This window comes from Scyliorhinus torazame, chromosome 15 (genome assembly GCF_047496885.1).
Source record: "Scyliorhinus torazame isolate Kashiwa2021f chromosome 15, sScyTor2.1, whole genome shotgun sequence".
NCBI lineage: Eukaryota > Metazoa > Chordata > Chondrichthyes > Carcharhiniformes > Scyliorhinidae > Scyliorhinus > Scyliorhinus torazame.
The window spans coordinates 61,335,118-61,356,445 of NC_092721.1; the positions used below are offsets into that span (position 1 = coordinate 61,335,118).

The 21,328-nt window shown below is 46.9% G+C and overlaps 1 protein-coding gene across 1 annotated transcript in view; it reads right to left on the reverse strand.

Moving 5' to 3' along the window:
* Positions 1-21,328, reverse strand: part of myo16 (myosin XVI) — an 875,686-nt gene that overhangs the window by 49,024 nt on the left and 805,334 nt on the right. The window contains exon 32 of the mRNA XM_072476270.1: positions 10,885-12,069. Within this exon, the coding sequence (XP_072332371.1) occupies positions 10,885-12,069 (1,185 nt within the window). The remainder of the gene's footprint in view (positions 1-10,884; positions 12,070-21,328) is intronic.

A 21,328-nucleotide genomic window follows, 5' to 3' on the forward strand; every position in this document is an offset into this window, starting at 1 on the left:
CCTTGTCGCTACATGGGCATCATTGTAGCGGTTCTCCGCCTCATTGCGTGGCCTCCGTATAGGCGTCATCAGCCACGATCGCAATGGGTAGCCCCTGTCGCCCAGCAACCAGCCCCTCAGCCGGGGATGGCGTCCCTCGTACATGCCGGGGATGGATGACCGCGACAACACGAATGAGTCGTGTACACTGCCTGGGTGACGGGCGCAGACGTGCAGGATCATCATGTGGTGGTCGCAGACCACCTGTACGTTCATCGAATAGGTCCCCTTCCTATTAGTGAACACGGCCCTGTTATCTGCAGGTGGCCGCACGGCGACGTGCATCCCATCGATCGCGCCCTGGACCATGGGGAACCCGGCAACGGCAGAGAAGCCCACGGCCCGGGCATCTTGGCTGGCCCGGTCCACTGGGAAGCGGATGTAGCGGTGCGCCATGGCATATAGGGCATCTGTCACTGCCCGGATGCACCGATGTCTGCGATATGCCGGACAGGTCCCCACTCGGTGCCTGGAATGACCCCGTTGCAGAAAAGTTCAGGGCCACTGTAACCTTGACGGACACGGGGAGAGGGTGTCCCCCGCCAGTGCCACGCGGTGACAGGTGTGCCAGCAGGTGGCAGATGTGTGCCATGGTTTCCCGGCTCATCCGGAGTCTCCTCCTGCATTCCCGGTCCGTGAGGTCCTGGTATGACTGCCGGAGCCGGTACACACGGGGCGCCCTCGGGTGCCTCCATTGCCGTGGGGCCGCGACGTCCTCCTCCCCCTCCTCGTCCTGTCGGTCAGGTGTCCCTCCAGCCTGGGCGGCTGCCGCCTGCCCCTCTGCGGCAGCCTGCGCCGCCTCTCTGGCACGCTCCTCCTCCTCCTCATCCAGGGCAACATGAGCGGCTGCCACCACGGCGACCAACATCGCTGGATGATCTGAAAACATGACGCCCTGGTGGGGGGGGAGGGGAACGACGGCATGTCATCATTGCCCATATCCCCTCCTCCCCCCAGCCAGGTGGCATGGACCGCATGGGTCCAACTGTTGGAGGCTGGCACCTGGCCAGGTGGACCAACTCACTTGCCCTCCCATCCCCCTCCTCGGCACGGACCCCCCCCGCAACCTCCACCCCAGCTCGGACCCCCCCAACCTCCAGCCCAGCACGGACCCCCCCCAACCTCCACCCCGGCACGGCACGGACCCCCCCCCCAACCTCCACCCCAGCATGGACCCCCCCCCAACCTCCACCCCAGCACGGACCCCCCCCAACCTCCACCCCAGCACAGACCCCCCCCCAACCTCCACCCCGGCACGGACCCCCCCCCCCAACCTCCACCCCGCCACGGACCCCCCCCAACCTCCACCCCAGCACGGACCCCCCCCCAACCTCCACCCGGGCACGGACCCCCCCCCCAACCTCCACCCCAGCACGGACCCCCCCCCCAACCTCCACCCCAGCACGGACCCTCCCCCAACCTCCACCCCGGCACGGACCCCCCCCCAACCTCCACCCCGGCACGGACCCCCCCCCAACCTCCACCCCAGCACGGACCCCCCCCAACCCCCAACCTCAACACCGGCACGGCACGGACCCCCCCCAACCTCCACCCCAGCACGGACCCCCCCCCAACCTCCACCCCGGCACGGCACGGACCCCCCCCCCCCAACCTCCACCCCAGCACGGACCCCCCCCAACCTCCACCCCAGCACGGACCCCCCCCCAACCTCCACCCCAGCACGGACCCCCCCCCCCAACCTCCACCCCGGCACGGACCCCCCCCAACCTCCACCCCAGCACGGACCCCCCCCAACCCCCAACCTCCACCCCGGCACGGACCCCCCCCCCCCAACCTCCACCCCGGCACGGACCCCCCCCAACCTCCACCCCAGCACGGACCCCCCCCAACCCCCAACCTCCACCCCGGCACGGACCCCACCCCCCCCAACCTCCACCCCAGCACGGACCCCCCCCCAACCTCCACCCCAGCACGGACCCCCCCCAACCTCCACCCCGGCACGGACCCCCCCCCCAACCTCCACCCCGGAACGGACCCCCTCCCGGCACTCCCCCGGAGCCCAGCCTACTCTAACCACCCCCCCCCCGCCGCACACACACACACACACAACCCGAGACACACCTCTCCTCACGCAATCAGACTGCGGCCACGCCATTTCCTGCCCAGAGCCAACCCCCCAGGCCGTCACTCACCTCCACGCTGGTCGGCGTGAGCCTGGAGCACCGGGTCACGCCGATGAAAAGAAGGTTTGATTCACGTCGACGTGAACGGTCATCACGTCGACGGGACTTCGGCCCATCCGGATGGGAGAATATCGGCAGGCCGAAAATCGGCTGCTTTGCGCAGACCCGTGACATTCTCCGCGGCAGCGGCGCCATTAACGCCCCGCCGACTTTTCTCCCTTCGGAGACTTCGGCGGGGGCGGGATTCACGGTGGCCAACGGCCATTCTCCGACCCTCTGGGGGGTCGGAGAATGACGTCCAAGATTCCTGTGGAAAAAATTGGAAAATGTGATCTCACCAGCGAGATTTCTGATTCTCGTGAGATTTTATGCCAGCATCGTCGGTAGTACTTGTGACGGAGGCAGGCGCAAATTCACCCCCTGCCACTCCTATGGTTCATCAGATACACACAATTCATGAGCAGCAATTGCAACTTCCTCTTGATTTTTTACCTGGTTGTCATGTGCAGTTGGATAATGGTGCACATTGAAAATTGTATTTCCATAGGGGAATAGTAAAAATTACAACTTCTATTATCCAATGTCCCTCACACAGCAAGCTGAAAATTCCCAGTACCTGAGGCTTATGCTGGCTCACATCTCAGCCCATACAATGATCAAGCTGAGGTATAAAATTGTCCTCCTCACATTTCTAACATCAGTTAACCAATTCTACGGTTGAATTTACCACTTCGCTTGCAGAACTGAGTAAATGTTTTCTGTCAGGTGAGATATATTACATTTATTTACAGAATCATAGAAGTGCAGAAGGAGGCCATTCGGCCCCTTGAGTCTGCACCAGCTCTTGGATAGAGCACCTGCACATCTTTGGACTGCGGGAGGAAACCGGAGCACCCGGAGGAAACCCACGCAGACATGGGGAGAATGTGCAGACTCCGCACAGACAGTGACCAAGCCAGGAATTGAACCTGGACCCTGGAGCTGTGAAGCAACTGTGCTAACCACTGTGCTACCGTGCCACCCATATGTATAGTATTCACTATACATAGTGGACTGAATGAAGGAAAAAAATGGCAAACTAATACAGCATGAAACAATTATTGGAAAGATGTGACTGGTTTCATGTGTGGCACTTGGTGGTTCCAGAGGGTTAGATTTGAAAATAAACAATTGAGCAATACCATTCAATAGCTGCAACACAGTGTCTCGCTTGAGAGGAGTGCAAATTAAAAGGCTGGAAAGAATGTAGTGCTATGAATAGGGACTGCTAACCACTGTGCTGCAGTCTCCAATTTGTGCTCGTGACTCTTAGAGCCCCAAATCAGTAAAAGAAGAAGATAAATGCCATTCTGTTATTAGAAAGAATGAGTTGTATCAAAATTGTAAGTAGATAAAGTGATGGCAGATTAAATTCAAATCAAACAAATGTAAAGCACTGTACTTAGGTACAATAAAATAAGCCACATAATTATTCCTTGAAATGTATTTAAATTGATAAACTAGTAAAATCCGAGAAGACTCAGAACAATGCACCTGTATCTCACCAGGGTGACATCATCATTAGCATTGCATGGCAAGCCTAAAGTAGCAGGAATATCATGGGGATTGAGACTCACATTTTCAGGAACCTGCAGTCAGTAAAGAGCTGCAGCGAATATCGCTGCTTGGAGAACAATGACTGTTTTAAGGAATATCCTTTGAAAGGCAGGCATGTGGAGGTGCTCGATAAAATGGATGAATGGGCTACTCGGGGTGAGGGGGGAGGCTGTGGGGGAATGAACCATGTGTTTTGACAGCATTCCCTTCGAGCACTTATCTGAAATATTAGTGGCAAAAACGCTTTTTAGGCACTCCAGCTCCATTATCTGGAGCTTCTTAAATTTGAACGGAGTCTTGCACATGGTTAGCGTGTTGGCTCAATGATCTTGATTTCGTGGTATTGATCATTCAGTAGGCTCCATGTTTTTGACAAATGGAACACTGGCAAAGTATTCCAGTGCTTTGGATACTTTGCTGCATTCACAAGACCAACCTATTCTTTCATCACCACTCATTATCAGCCCTGTGAAGAACAGGCCAGGAGTGTGGCATATTGATCTTCAGCACCAGACAGGACTTAGATATCACCTTGGATAGGAATTAAAGGTGCTAGCTATTGAAAGCAAAGTGGTTGCATGGGGATAAAGTGTTGGGAACCTTCAAAAAGACTGCTAACAGTTTTCATGCATGTATTTGACTTTGGAAAGGTTGTTCAGTAACAATTTATGCTCTATTATTCTGTTGGAACAGTCAGTAGAGAAATTGACCATGCAGAAATTCAACACACGCAGTGCTGATTTCTTGACCTTAACCCGCTTTCTACAATGAAACTCAGATATCAGGGCCAGCAAATCTAACTTGATGGTGAATTAAGTCCTCAGGGTTTAAAAATTCCAGAAGACATCTCTTCCTTAGGGATTCAAAGATATTAAAACAAACCCTCCTTTTTTTAACCACATTTGGTCACTAAGTTTGGGAATTAGAGGGCATGATTGAAACGCATTAAAAATATGTAAGTGCTGGACATAAAAGATCATGGGCAGGATCCTCTGCTGTCGGGATTTCCCGATGGCGTGGAGCTGCCCACAATGGGCAGGCTGGTGGGACGCAGAATCCTGTTGCCGGCGGGTCCGCAGCGCACCAGAAAACTGGTGCGGCGGGATGGAGAATCCCTCCCCATTTATTCTAGTACCTTATACCTCGTGTAAAGACCAATTTAAATATCTTCACATTAGTTGAGCTATGAACTGTTGAATGGAATTATAGAATCCCTACCGAGTAGAAGGAAGGCATTTGGCCCATCATGTCTCCACTGACCCTCCAAAAGAGCACCCTACCTAGGCTCACGCTCCCATCCCAGCCCCAGAACCTAGTAACCCCAACTAACATTTTGGACACTAAAGAGCATTTTATCATGGCCAATCCGCCTAAGATGCACATCTTTTGACTGTGGGTGGGAACCGGAGCACCGAGAGGAAACCCACGCAGACAGTCAGTCAAGGTCAGAATTCAACTCGGATCCCTGGTGCTGTGAGGCAGCAGTGCCAACCGCTGTGCCACCATGCTGCCTGTGAAAGAAAAAACTTTTTTTTATTTGTTGGACGTGAGTGTCACTGGCTAGGTAGCATCTATTCCCCTCCCAAATAGCCCTTTAGAACATAGAACATTACAGCGCAGGACAGGCCCTTCGGCCCTCGATGTTGCGCCGACCTGTGAAACCACTCTAAAGCCCATCTACACTATTCCCTTATCGTCCATATGTCTATCCAATGACCATTTGAATGCCCTTAATGTTGGCGAGTCCACTACTGTTGCAGGCAGGGCATTCCACACCCCTACTGCTCTCTTAAAGAACCTAACTCTGACATGTGTCCTATATCTATCTCCCCTCAATTTAAAGATATGTCCCCTCGTGCTAGACATCACCATCCGAGGAAAAAGGCTCTCACTGTCCACCCTATCTAATCCTCTGATCATCTTGTATGCCTCAATTAAGTCACCTCTTAACCTTTTTCTCTCTAACGAAAACAGCCTCATGTCCCTCAGCCTTCCCTCATAAGATCTTCCCTCCATACCAGGCAACATTCTGGTAAATCTCCTCTGCATCCTTTCCAATGCTTCCACATCCTTCCTACAATGCGGCGACCAGAAATGCACGCAATACTCCAAATCCGGCCGCACCAGAGTTTTGTACAGCTGCAACATGACTTCATGGCTCCGAAACTCAATCCCTCTACCAATAAAAGCTAGCACAACGTACGCCTTCTTAACAACCTTCTCAACCTGGGTGGCAACTTTCAGGGATCTATGTACATGGACACAGAGATCTCTCTGCTCATCCACACTACCAAGAATCTTACCAATAGCCCAGTACTCTGTTCTCCTGTTATTCCTTCCAAAATGAATCACTTCACACTTTTCTGCATTAAATTCTATTTGCCACCTCTCAGCCCAGCTCTGCAGCTTATCTATGTCCCTCTGTAAAGTGTAACATCCTTCCGTACTGTCCACAACTCCACCGACTTTAGTGTCATCTGCAAATTTACTCACCCATCCTACTACGCCCTCCCCCATGTCATTTATAAAAATGACAAACAGCAGTGGCCCCAAAACAGATCCGTGTGGTACACCACTTGTAACTGGACTCCAGTCTGAACATTTCCCATCAACCACCACCCTTTGTCTTCTTCCAGCTAACCAATTTCTGATCCAAACTGCTAAATCACCCTGAATCCCATGCCTCCGTATTTTCTGCAATAGCCTACCATGGGGAACCTTATCAAAAGTTTACTGAAATCCATATGCACCACATCAACTGCTTTACCCTCATCCACCTGTTTGGTCACCTTCTCAAAGAACTCAAAAAGGTTTGTGAGGCACGACCTACCCTTCACAAAACCGTGTTGACTATCCAGATGATTATACATCCGATCTCTTATAAACCTTTCCAAGACTTTGCCCACAACAGAAGTAAGGCTCACTGGTCTATAGTTACTGGGGTTGTCTCTACTCCTCTTCTTGAACAAGGGGACAACATTTGCTATCCTCCAGTCTTCTGGCACTATTCCTGTAGACAAAGATGACAAAGCCAAAGGTTCAGCAATCCCCTTCCCAGCTTCCCAGAGAATCCTAGGATAAATCCCATCCGGCCCAGGGGACTTATCTATTTTCACTCTTTCCAGAATTGCTAACACCTCCTCCTTATGAACCTCAAGCCCTTCTAGTCTAGTAGCCTGTATCTCAGTATTCTCCTCAACAACATCGTCCTTTTCCTGTGTGAACACTGACGAAAAATATTCATTTCGCACCTCTCCTATCTCCTCGGACTCCACGCACAACTTCCCACTACTGTCCTTGACTGGCCCTACTCTTACCCGAGTCATTCTTTTATTCCTGACATTTCTACGGAAAGCTTTAGGGTTATCCTTGATCCTACCTGCCAAAGACTTCTCATATCCCCTCCTGGCTCTTCTTAGCTCTCTCTTTAGGTCCTTCCTAGCTAATTTGTAACTCTCGAGCACCCTAACTGAACCTTCACGTTTCATCTTTACATAAGCCTTCTTCTTCCTCTTGACAAGTGTTTCAACTGCTTTAGTAAACCACGGTTCCCTCGCTCGACCACTTCCTCCCTGCCTGACATGGCGCCTGTCAAAACCTCAAGACAGCCTAAAGTGTAGTCACTGGTGTAAAAATGTGGCATTCATGTGCAGCAAGGTCCCACAAAAAACAATGATTTAATGACTGAAACCACTGCTTTTGGTGTTGGTTAAGGGATAACCATAGAAGACTTTCCTGTTCATCTTTGAACTAGTTTCTTGAGATCTTTTGCATCCATCTGTGAGGGCAGGCAGGGCAACCATTTTACGAGATATCCTGAAGATAGCACAGCTATATATGCAGCACTCCCCATTGCAGTCTCAACCTGGAATATACACCCATGTCTCTGGAGTGGAACTGGAATCCACAAGCTTCTAACTGAGGTGAGAGTGCTACCATTGAGCCATAGCTGCCACTTATGGTTTATATTAGTGCAACAAATGTGTCACTCTCATCGATTTAAATTCTCCACAGATTTTGCGTCAACAGCTATTTTCAAGTCGAGAGGCTCAGTCATAGCTGCCAATCACTTTCAAGCAAAGCAGCCTATTGCAATGTAGACATTTTTCAGGTAATTGCTACTAGCTTGTGTTACTCACCTTTCTGTGCAAGACTAGGTGTTCTGATGTCTGTACCTGATTGCATGTCAAGAACCAAAACAGCTTGTACATTGACTATAAGCGTTGGTATATATCCACATGAACAACTGCAAAATGTGGACATTGCTAATCCTTTCTCACGGAGCACTATTAGAGGCCAAGTATGAAGCACCATTTCAGTAAATGAAGCTGATCTTGGATGTTTTCCATTTCTCACATCAATCATCCAATGGCCACTGTTAGTGAAATCCCAAATTTGTACCAAACTAGGGGTTGGTTCGGGTTGAATATCCACCCTCTAGAATTTGGGATGCGACTACCTGATACTTGAAGTAGGACCTTACATCCAACAGAGGAGAAAAATAAATCCATTCCCTTATAATGGAATATTTCTGAACCTTATGATGTAATGCTGTATATTTACCAATAATGCCATCTTTTAGACATGTCTTTTTCTTTGAAGTGCTGTTAAACTAAGCTGGAAATTTGAATAGATTTTGATTAGTTTGGATTAATTCGTTGAACAATTTAACTGTTATCCAATTTGAAATTTCCAAGCAGATATGTTGATCTGGATTAAACAATTGCCATTTTTGAGAGCCAATATGGCACGTTACAAGGGGAATTGCAGGAACTGCTTGCTTGGAGCACCTAATCAGAAGTTGGGTGCAATGTGAACTGCCAACAGGTCAGGTTCTAAGCTGAGAACATAGTTTTCTAACATTTCCCTCGAGTATCCACTTATTCGGTGTCCTTGAAATAGTTTTGTGGTGGTCATTAAACATGTAACTGTCAAGGGGCCGGGATACGTTTTTATTTAAACATATTAACATTTTTAAGTTACTGCTCCTCGTCTGTGAGAGGTGAGAAGTTTAATTTCTTATTGAATATATGGAGTGACGTATCACTGACAAACCTCTCTCCCTTCAGTACAGCACAACCAGACTGCTGACTGGATCATGGAATCAGTCCTATAATAAAAGCTTGTTTCCATTTCTCTATTAATCTAACGGATTCACCATTATATGGCACTCCAATTAAAACGGCATTGTGATTATTCTTTCTGGTCTATGAATGCTTGCCCATCAATCTGCACTGACCAGGACTACCAGTTTATCTCAATTTTAGGAACATCGGAAATTTATAATCCATGAAGAAGGACGGACAGATTCCTGATAATCTGAGAGACTTCATACTACTGTGAGACGAACTGGGAGAAGAATTCAGTACCATTGGTAGCTATCTTTGCTGACTTCCAATATCAGCAAAGAGGGTCCCATTCATAGAATCATAGAATTTACAGTGCAGAAGGATGCCACTCAGCCCATCGAGTCTGCACCAGCCCTTAGAAAGTGCATCCCACCCAAATCCACACCTCCACCCTATCCCCGTAACCCAACCTGACCTTTATGGACACTAAGGGCAATTTAGCATGGCCAATCCACCTAACCTGCACATCTTTGGCCTGTGGGAGGAAATCGAAGCACCCGAAGGAAACCCACGCAGACATGAGGAGATCGTGCAGACTCCGCACAGACAGTGACCCGAGACCGAGAATCTAACCTGGGACCCTGGAGCTGTGAAGCAACAGTGCTAACCACTGTGCTACCATGCCGCCTATTAAAAACATAAATTTAGTATCTGACAATGAATGAATTCATGACTTGCCATCATGAGAGGAGGCAGGATGGAATGATGTTGTAGAAAACTATTGTCATCAACCAACTCTTATTGGCTGTTCTAAAATAGCCATATATTCACGATTATAATTTTAAAAGCGCTGACAGTTTGATCCAAGTGGCAAACAGGGTTTTGGGTAGTGATCATAACTGTTGGAACTGGTACACGGTCCTTTGCACCATGTCCTCTAAGGCAATGGTTGCTACTTTCGGAGCTGCTCCCACTCTGCTAGTGAAAACTTCTGTGGCAAGAACACTGTTTATATGGATAAACAGAGAATGTCCGGTGAAATTACCGTAACAGAGTGCAAGTACCTCCAAAGAAATCCCCAGCCAATTACTTTATGAGGTTAACACAAATGTTCTTTTTCATATGCACTAAATGCAAGGAGACTTATAACTTGTGTTCGAACTAAGGAAAATTGTGGAATGTGAATGATTATGGCTGCTGTATTGTTATTAAACATTAACGGCAGCGCAGTGGTTAGCACTATGGCTTCACAGCACCAGGGCGCAGGTCGATTCCCGCTTGGGTCAGTGTCTGTGCGGAGTCTGCACGTTCTCCCCATGTATGCACCGCTTTCCTCCCACAAGTCCCGAAAGACGTGCTATTAGGTAATTTGGATATTCTGAATTCTCCCTCAGTATACCCGAGCAGGTGCCGGAATGTGGCGACTAGAGGCTTTTCACAGTGTTAATGTAAGCCTACTTGTGACAATAAAGATTATTATTATGTCAACTAAAAGTGTTTGTTTTTTTTCATTTGTACTTTCCCAGTAAGCATTTAAAGCTTTTTTCCTGTTTATTTTGTTTGTCGCACTTTTCAAAGATTCATCCATTAATCCAACCCAAACTTCCTGCAAATATTATTTGGAAAGTGGGATTGAAGCATCATTCTCTATGTGGAGAGAAACAGGGAAGGGGCTTGCCTTTATTATTGTTCCAGCAACAAGCAGCACCAATGAATGACTACCAGAAAATCAGTTTTACTTCCTTGAGGGACAGATGTTACTGAGGACACCAGAAAGAACTCCTCTGCTCTTCTTTGGAATCTTTTACACCCTCCTGAAAGAGTAGATGTTTCATCTGACAGGTGATGCCCCTGACAGTGCAACACTTACTACCGTATCAGCTGCATTAGATGCTTTTGTCACTTGAGTGGAGCCTGAATCTGTTATTTTCTGGCTCAGATACTACACCAGGACTAAGACCATTACTCAGATATATCTCACTCCCCTTAACACATTTGACTGCTCAGATTTATTGTACAGAAGTTAAATTACTCACTTGCTTGCTCCCGTATCTTCCTTCCTGCTGCTGACTTGCGCAGATGACTTCGACCTGAGCTGAAAAGACTGTTCAGCTCATCCAGTGGGCTGGTAATTGGCCTAGCTATAGTGGAAGAGTAGGGAAATAGTAATGCATTCCCCGCCGAGGAGGAAATGCTCTTCCCAGGTTCTGTCCTGCAGGTTTTTACTGGTGAGCAAGGCAATCTTATAGAGTTTGTAGAAATTCCTCCTTGTAAGGGATTAGGTTTCTGAGGTACTTTAGGAACATCTGTGCTCATAACTAATTTTCCAGTATTGGCAAAACAAGAGGCGGAAGTATCTGGTGGGAAAATAAAATGTGAAGCTTGCCTGTAGGGAGGAGTAGGAATTAATGGAACAGGAGGAGGTGTTGAGGGAGGAGACATCTTTCCTGATATACTGAACACACCCAACCCAGGAGATGCTGGTGGCTCATTTTCTCCTTTTTGATGGTTTGTGTATGGTTGAGAGGCAGGTGATATACCATCTGATTGCACAGAGTAATTCAAATTTGTTTCCAGAACCGGCAACCTTTTGACCTCCAGGGGAGTAAGCGGTGATTCATCAGAAGCAGGGGAACACTGCACTGGTGTTGGAGGAAATACCAGCAGAGGGGGTCGATGTGGGAGGAGGTTTGGAAATGGCGGTGGAATGTCACATACTAATTCCTGGTAGCCAGTCATGGTTGGGCTGTCTGTTCTGAAGTCTTCAGGTAATGTCGGCGTGTTCATTTCTGCACGAAGAGCACAAGCTGCGTGCTTTGCAAAGATAGAAGTGCCTGAACCGCCTTCTAACAAACAATATTTCATTTCTTCATAAACAGATTCTCCTTGATCGGGACTCTCCACCTCTGTCAAATAATTTTCGTCTGCTCCGCCAGACCCTCCCATTTCTATATAAACAGGTTCCACATCCTCTTCTTGTGACAGATGGAGACTTAACAGGCTGTAGTGGGGCCCGTCAGCAGAAGCAGCCCGTTGAATAGTCCCAGTGCTGTGAGCTACTTTAGTCATTGTGCTTGTGAATTTAAATGCAGATGGTTTCCTTATGTAGATTTCTTCATACGAACCTGTCAGTCTGGTGTTGGGGCTTCTTTTGGGCTTTGGTGGGGGAATCTTTTTCATTGTGCTGTAATCATCGCTGTGAGGTCTTGGCTTCGTCAGAACTGTGGAATAAAAAAAATAGGTTATCAATAAACAATAATTTCAATGCCTATGCCCTTGTTTTACTTCAATGTTCGAGTAAAATAGGTACCAAAATAATTTAATTTTTCTGGAGCTTTTTAAAAGGATTGCATTTTCTTCCCATTTTCTTCAACCTCTTTTTTGCGGGGGTACAATTTCATAGATTATCATAGAATTTACAGTGCAGAAGGAGGCCATTTGGCCCATCGAGTCTGCACCGGAGCACCCTACCCAAGGTCAACACCTCCACCCTATCCTCATAACCTAGTAACCCCACCCAACACTAAGGGCAATTTTGGACACTAAGGGCAATTTATCCTGGCCAATCCACCTAACCTGCACATCTTTGGACTGTGGGAGGAAACCGGAGCACCCGGAGGAAACCCACACACACACGGGGAGGATGTGCAGACTTCGCACAGACAGTGACCCAAGCCGGAATCGAACCTGGGACCCTGGAGCTGTGAAGCAATTGTGCTATCCACAATGCTACCGTGCTGCCCACAGTTTTGCCAGTTTTCAAAGGTAATAGTGTCTCTTCAATACTGCACGTCGTTGGCTATTATTTATTGACGGGTCCTAGCTGCCATCTTGTCATTCTACATCAGTGTGTGGGAGATGGAGGGAGGGGAAAGTGCGGTGGGTGGACTGGGACATTACTGCCAAGTTTGTAATGCTTTTACTGTATGTAACATGTTCAATGAGTGCTCCAGATGCACAGAAGTCAAGAAACTGCAGGGTCACACTTCTGAAGCAGAGATTACATTGTTGTAGAAGATATTTACAACACATGAATTCCCAGAACTTGGAATCTCAGACGATGGACAGCAATTTGCCAATGAGCTCTTTAAAGAGTCCACGTCATGTGGCTTGGTCCATAAAACCAGTTCACTAAGATAGGCTCAAGCCAATGACGAAGCTGAAAGAGGAGTATGTACAGTGAAAGTATTACTGAAGTAGAACAATGACATCCAATTTGCACCTCGGAGCTATTATTCAACTCCAATTCAAAATAGTCTAACTTCATGTAGATAGGAAGAAGACCAAGAACTCAACTTGTTGCTCTCCCACACACACTCACCATGCTTGTTGCAGACAAATAGAGGAACAGACACAATATCCACCTTATCCAAAATCTCATGGTATGGTGAGATGAACTGGTGCACACTGATTGCCAGACAGAAGTAGTCTCCTATGCCATGAAAGTGCTTATTTATCCAATTCAACTGGCCAGAGATGCTGCATTTATCTGTCAATCCAAAGGACAACCCGAGTGATCTGCCAATTCATCTCTTGCACAGCAGACTGTGGGGGAACCACCCTCAAAACTCAAACTACCGATCCCCTCCAAATGAGAAGAGGATCTATTCTGGTAGTCACATGAAATCACAACAACAACGGTTTATAAAAGAATGGAGGAATGATGAGAACCGAAGAAAAGAAAACAAGATTAAGGACTGCAACGCACCAGATCGCCGATGCTGAAATCGCGTTCAATGATCAGCCGGAGAATTCCCGTTTAAGCCCGAATTGCGATGCTCCGCCCCCTCAAAAACGGCGTACTCAGGGAATACGTCGCATGCCGTATGGACGGCGTCAGGACGTCACCTTAGGCCTTCCCCCGATGCACCGCCCCCGATGGGCGGAGTCCCCAACGGCATGGGACACGGGTGCTCACACCGTTCGGAGACCTCACGTGTCGGCTGCGGACTGAGTCCAATGCCGCCACAGTCGGGGGGAGGAGCCGTTGCGTTTGCAGGGGGCCTTCATTGGGGGACTGGTAGGGGGTGGTTCAGGGGTTGCGAGGCTAGTTACAGGGGGGCAGTTTTTGGCAGGCCAGGTCCTGCACGGCCACGGACCCGGCCTATCACCGGCCGTATCCGCAGGTAAAGCTGGGGGTTTTACGCTCCGCGGCTGCTAACCCCCCACCTGATTGGGGATCCGTGCGGGGGCAGCGCCGACTTTATAATTGTAAGACCAGACCAATCCTGCGGACATAGCCACAGGATCGGAGAATCCAGCCGCAGGTTTGTTTGATATTCATAATATAGAACTGGAAATCAGAGACATGGGGGGGGGAGATGTAGTGCAATATGTTAGACTGGATAGTGGGTTGTTCGTGGGTGAATTCTAATTGTTTCATATGCTAATCATATACTGTGTACATCATCACAGGAAGTAATGCAACACTGCATTATTTGGTCTCTGGTAAGGCCTTGTGAAAGATGGAAACCAGAGCAGTAAGATGTGTTTAAATAAAACTATTGTTTCATATTCCTCTGCAGACTAATTAAGTATTTTGTATTAGTCTAACAATGCCAAGCATATTGTAACAACAAGTCCAGTTCCCCAATCATCCCTGCGCTCATGGATCCATATTGGCTCACAGTCAAGTAATGTCATGACTTTAAAATTCTCATCCTTGTTTCCAAATCTCTCTATGGTCTTGTCCCTCCAACCAAATAAAAGTCTGAGACATCCATGTTCCTCTAATTCTGTCCTCTTGTGCATTCCCAATTATAATTGCAATCCCACAACCAATGGATTTGGCCTAAGCTCTTAGGTCCTGACATATATGGGTGTGAATGGTGGTGGACAATTAAGCGTGGGAGCACAGTGGTTAGCACTGTTGCTTCACAGCTCCAGTATCCCAGGTTCGATTCCTGCCTTGGTCATTGTCTGTGCGGAGTCTGCACGTTCTCCCCGTGTCTGCGAGGATTTTCTCCGGGTGCTCCGGTTTCCTCCCACAAGTCCCGAAAGACGTGTTTGTTAGTGAATTGAACATTCTAAATTCTCCCTCAGTGTACCCGAACAGGCGCCAGAGTGTGGCGACGAGGCAATTTTCACAGTAATTTCATTGCAGGGTTAATGTATGAAAAAAATGTAAGCCTACTGACAATAATAAAGATTATAATTAAACTAACTGGAGGAAGAGGAGGGTCCACAAATATTCCATCCTCAAAGATGGATTAGCCCAGAACATCAGTGCAAATGATAAGGCTGAAGCATTTGCTGCAATCGTTGGTCAAAAGTGCCAACTGGATGATCCACGTGATATCAAGTGATAGCGAAAGGCATTGGATACTGCCAAAGCTCTGGCAATAGTACTGAACACTTGTGTTCCAGAACAGAACTAGCCGTGCCCTTAACCAAGCTATTGCAGTACAGCTACAGCATTGGCATCGACCTGGCAATCTGAAAAATTGCCTATGTCCTGTCCAGAGAAAGTAAAACATCCAACCCAGCCAATTACCGCTCCACCAGTCTGCTCTCGATCATCAGCAAAGTGATGGAAGGTGCACAAAGAACGATCAAGTGACAGTTACTCAGCAATAATCTGCTCACTGACACTCAGTTCAGATTCCATCCGGATTACTCAGCTCCTAACCTCATTACAGCCTTGGTTCAAACATAGACAAAAGAGCTGAATTCCAGAGGTGAGAGTGATTGCCCTTGACATCAAGGCAGCATTTGATCGTATATGGCACCATGGAACCTGTGCAAAACTGGAGCCAATGGGTATCAGGAGGAAAGCCCTCCACCAATTGGAATCATACCTAGCACAAAGGAAGTTGGTTGTGGTTCGAATTTAATCTTCTCACTCAAGGAACGTCACTACAGGAGTTCCTCAGGATGTGCGTCAGATGAAGTTCAATGCAAAGAAGTGTGAGGTGATGTATTTTGGTTGAAAGAACATGGAGAGCCAATATAAAATAAGGGATAACATTCTTAAAGGAATGCAGGAGTAGAGGACCTGGGTGTATGTGTGCATAGATAATTGAGGGTGCAAGACAGGTGGAGAGAGCAGTTAATAAAGTATTCTGGGCTTTATTAATAGGGGTATAGAATGCAAGAATAAGGAGGTTATTGGCATATACAAGATAGACCTCAGCTGGAATATTGTGTGCAGTTCAGGACGCCACAGGATATATAGGAAGGATATGAATGCATTGGAGAGAGTAAAGAAGAGGTTTACAAGAATAGTTCCAGGGATGAGACACTTCAGTTATGAGGATACATTGGAGAGGTTGGGATTGTTCTCCTTGTAGAGAAGAAGGCTAAGAAACATAGAGTAGAATCATAGAATTTACAGTGCAGATGGGGGCCATTCGTTCCATCGAGCCCTTGGAAAGTGTACCCTACTTAAGGCCATGTCTCCACCACATCTCCCTAACCCCACGTAACCTTTTGGACACGAAGGGGCAATATTAGGGTGGCCAATCCACCTAACCTGTACATCTTTGAATTGTGAGAGGAAGCCGGAGCACCCGGAGGAAACCCACGCAGACATGGGAGACAGTCACCCGAGACTGGAATTGAACCCGGGTCCTTGGAGCTGTGAGGCAGCAGTGCTAACCACTGCGCCACCATGCCATGCAAGAGGTGATTTGAAAGAGATGTTCAAAATCATGGATAGCTTAGATAGGAAGAAACTGTTCCTGCTTGTAAAAGGATCAAGAAAGAGAGGGCACAGAGGCACAGGACTGCCCAACAACGTATTTTCTTTTCATGTACAAATTATCTGTTTGAGTTGCACGCAGAAAAATACTTGCACAGTACCTCGGTACACGTGACAATAAACAAACAAATCCAAATCCAGATTTAAAGTGATTGCAAAAGAAGCAAATTTATGTGAGGAAAAAACTTTTTCACACAAAGGGTGGTTCAGGTCTGGATTGCACCGCCTGTATGTGTGGTCGAGGCAGGTTCAATCGAGGCATTCAAGAGGACATTGCATGGTCATTTGATTAGAAACAATATGCAGGGTTACAGGAAGAAGGCAGAGGGATGACATTAAGTCACAATGCTCGTATGGAGAGATGATGTAGACACACCGTAACAATTTTGTGATTCTGTGATTCAATCATAAGGGCAGAAGTGGGGATGTTCATTGATGATTACACATTGTTCAACACCATGTGAGACCGCTGTCTGTGTCCAAATGCAACAAAACCTGGACAATAGTCAGGCTTGGACTGTTAAATGGCAAGTAAGATTTGCACCACATAGATGCCAGGCAATGACCATCTCCAACAAGAAGAATCCACTATATTACCATTGCTGAATCCCCTCTATAAACATCCATTGACAAGAAACTGAAGTGGATCAGCCATATACATACTGTGGCTGCAAGAGCAGGTCAGAGGTTTGGAATTCTGCATAGAGTAACACACTTCCTGACACCCCAAAGCCTGTCCACTATTCAGAAATTATAAATCAGGAGTGTGATGGAATACTCTCCACTTGCCTGGATGAGTGTCACTCCAACAACACCCATTCCGTACAAAGCTGTCTTCTTGATTGGCAACGCATCCACTACCTTCAGCATCCACTCCCTACACCATCAACGCACAGTTGCAGCAGTGTGTACCATCTACACGGCACGCAACTCATTAAGGCTCCTTCGACAGCTCCTTCCAAATCCGCTACTTCTACCACTTAGAAGGACAGAGCTGCAGATGCAAGGGAACACCGCGACCAGCAAGTTTCCTCCAAGCTGCACACTATTCTGACTTGGAATTAGATTGCTGCTCCTTCATGTCGCTGGTTTAAATACTGAAACTCTCATCCTAACAGCACTGTGAGTGTTCCTACAACACATAGACTGCAGTGGTTCAAGAAGGCAGAGCACCACCATCTTCCCAAGGGCAATAAGGGATGGGCAATAACTGCTCGCTTAGAAAGCAAGTCCCACATTCCATGAATAATGCTAAATAATTCCCCACTGTATCGTCCCCCACATTGAGATCTCCCCCATCGCCGCCATGAAAAAAACAGTAACCAGGCAAAGGGAAACCACCGGGAGCACACAGGCAAGTACAGCCTGGCACTGTCTACTGAAGGTGGGGGTGGGGTTCCCAGTGTATGTGGGGGGCGGAATGGGGTTCCACGTGTACATGGGTGGGTTGCCCATGTGCACGTGGAAGGGTCCTCTGTGCCCGTTTAAAAAAGGCATACCGATCTCTGGAAACCTGTTGTTGTTGGCTTTTTCAGGCCTCACCAGCATGATAGCGTGAGACATGCCTCTTGGACTTTTTTCCCATGTGCTGGATAATATGGTGAGAAAAGACGGCTGTGCATCCGGGGTTTTCGCACCTGAGCCAGTACTTCGAAATCAAAAAAAGAAAATTCCATCCATTATCTCTAATGTATTACACATTTTGAAATAAAATACATTGCAATGACATCAACAGGAGTTATAGCTCTATAATTCACATACTTCAATTGCTTTATTGAAATTGGTTCCCATATAGTCTATCTATACAGGACACTGATCGTCATTTAATTCCTGTCAATTGCAAGCCAAGAATCATAAGCAGAGAGCATTGGTCGGTCATATGTAGACTAACCCAAACTGCTGCATACACACTTAATATATGTCACTCACTTCAGAAACATTAACAAAGGGGAGTTGTACTGGGGCCTATACTGGTTCAAACTTGATTAATTAAACTGCGGAACATTGGGAATGGTAGGATATCAATGGTATTACACAAAGAAAACACCGGAAGTAGGACTTTACTGGCTTAGAGGGTGACTGGTGACAAAGGTAGGTATTCCAATTAGAAGTCAATGACAGAAAAGTTCATTTGTACATTTGTGATACAGGAAACACAACATAACAGGAAAGGAGAAGAGTTTTTGGAAAGGAAAAGAAGCATATCTACAGAGGCTTGGAATTATGCAGGAAGTAAGACACCTCCTGACTCCTCAATGTCTGTCCACTATCTACAAAATACAAGTCTGGAGTGCGATGGAATTTCGCCACCTGCTTGGATGAGTGCAGCTCCAACAACACTCATAAAACGCGACACCATCCACGGCAAAGCAGCCCACTCGATTGGCACCCTACCCACCTTATCACAGCAAGGGGGCTTTTGTAAGCATCCTGAAGTTGGATCACATAACATATTTCCCTTAAAGTGGCATGCTGCAATGCTTTAGAGATAGATGACAACAATAATATCAGTCACATTTCCTCGTCAGTAAATCATCTAAGGTGACTTGCAGGACTCATTTTGCAAAATGATAATAGCTCTTCATTATCGTAGTCAATTGAAATGTGCTTGAGGTTTGTTGGACCAAATCCATTAAATTGAGTAAAATCAACTAATCTGATAGTACAAATCCAGATAATTTTTATTTAAATTGTTGCATTGCTAGAACAATTTAATACCGATAATAATAATAAAAACAATTGTAGTTGGTAAATACATTTGATATTTAGCCAATATTGTGAAAGGTCAGTTTGAATTCTTAAACCCCGCCGCTTAATTAATTTTGGTGATGCGTAAGACTATTATGAATTCTTAAAGACCATTTCATTATTGAATTAATTTTGTCAAACGAAGCCTGTGACTTAAATTAATTTTGACAATCTACAAGACCGCTTGGAATTCATTAACCCCAGTGTCTTCAATTCATTCTGTCGATGTTTAATGCTATTTTGAATTCTTCAAGTTCACCTACTTATTGAATTAATTTTGACAAGCTCCTTCCCAACTTATTTAACTGCCATTTCTGACTTCAATTTATTTGCTTGAGTTTCAACAATTCTGGGTAAGACCACTTTAACTTCATCAATCCCTCCTCCTTTATTTAATTAATCTCTCTGAAATTGATCTTTATTTAATTAATTTAGTAATTGCTGGCTGTGTGTCCTCTTTTATTAGAACAAAGAACAACAAACAAAGAACAAAGAAATGTACAGCACAGGAACAGGCCCTTCGGCCCTCCAAGCCCGTGCCGACCATACTGCCCGACTAAACTACAATCTTCTACACTTCCTGGGTCCGTATCCTTCTATTCCCATCCTATTCATATATTTGTCAAGATGCCCCTTAAATGGCCCTATCGTCCCTGCTTCCACTACCTCCTCCGGTAGTGAGTTCCAGGCACCCACTACCCTCTGTGTAAAAATCTTGCCTCGTACATCTACTCTAAACCTTGCCCCTCTCACCTTAAACCTATGCCCCCTAGTAATTGACCCCTCTACCCTGGGGAAAAGCCTCTGACTATCCACTCTGTCTATGCCCCTCATAATTTTGTATACCTCTATCAGGTCGCCCCTCAACCTCCTTCGTTCCAGTGAGAACAAACCGAGTTTATTCAATCGCTCCTCATAGCTTATGCCCTCCATACCAGGCAACATTCTGGTAAATCTCTTCTGCACCCTCTCTAAAGCCTCCATATCCTTCTGGTAGTGTGGCGACCAGAATTGAACTCTATACTCCAAGTGTGGCCTAACTAAGGTTCTATACAGCTGCAACATGACTTGCCAATTCTTATACTCAATGCCCCGGCCAATGAAGGCAAGCATGCCGTATGCCTTCTTGACTACCTTCTCCACCTGTGTTGCCCCTTTCAATGACCTGTGGACCTGTACTCCTAGATCTCTTTGACTTTCAATACTCTTGAGGGTTCTACCATTCACTGTATATTCCCTACCTGCATTAGCCCTTCCAAAATGCATTACCTCACATTTGTCCGGATTAAACTCCATCTGCCATCTCTCCGCCCAAGTCTCCAGACAATCTAAATCCTGCTGTATCCTCAGACAGTCCTCATCGCTATCCGCAATTCCACCAACCTTTGTGTCGTCTGCAAACTTACTAATCAGACCAGTTACATTTTCCTCCAAATCATTTATATATACTACAAACAGCAAAGGTCCCAACACTGATGCCAGTGGAACACCACTGGTCACAGCCCTCCAATTAGAAAAGCATCCCTCCATTGCTACCCTCTGCCTTCTATGGCCTAGCCAGTTCTGTATCCACCTTGCCAGTTCACCCCTGATCCCGTGTGACTTCACCTTTTGTACTAGTCTACCATGAGGGACCTTGTCAAAGGCCTTACTGAAGTCCATATAGACAACATCTACTGCCCCACCTGCATCAATCATCTTAGTGACCTCCTCGAAAAACTCTATCAAGTTAGTGAGACACGACCTCCCCTTCACAAAACCGTGCTGCCTCTCACTAATACGTCCATTTGCTTCCAAATGGGAGTAGATCCTGTCTCGAAGAATTCTCTCCAGTAATTTCCCTACCACTGAAGTAAGGCTCACCGGCCTGTAGTTCCCGGGATTATCCTTGCTACCCTTCTTAAACAGAGGAACAACATTGGCTATTCTCCAGTCCTCCGGGACATCCCATGAAGACAGCGAGGATCCAAAGATTTCTGTCAAGGCCTCAGCAATTTCCTCTCCAGCCTCCTTCAGTATTCTGGGGTAGATCC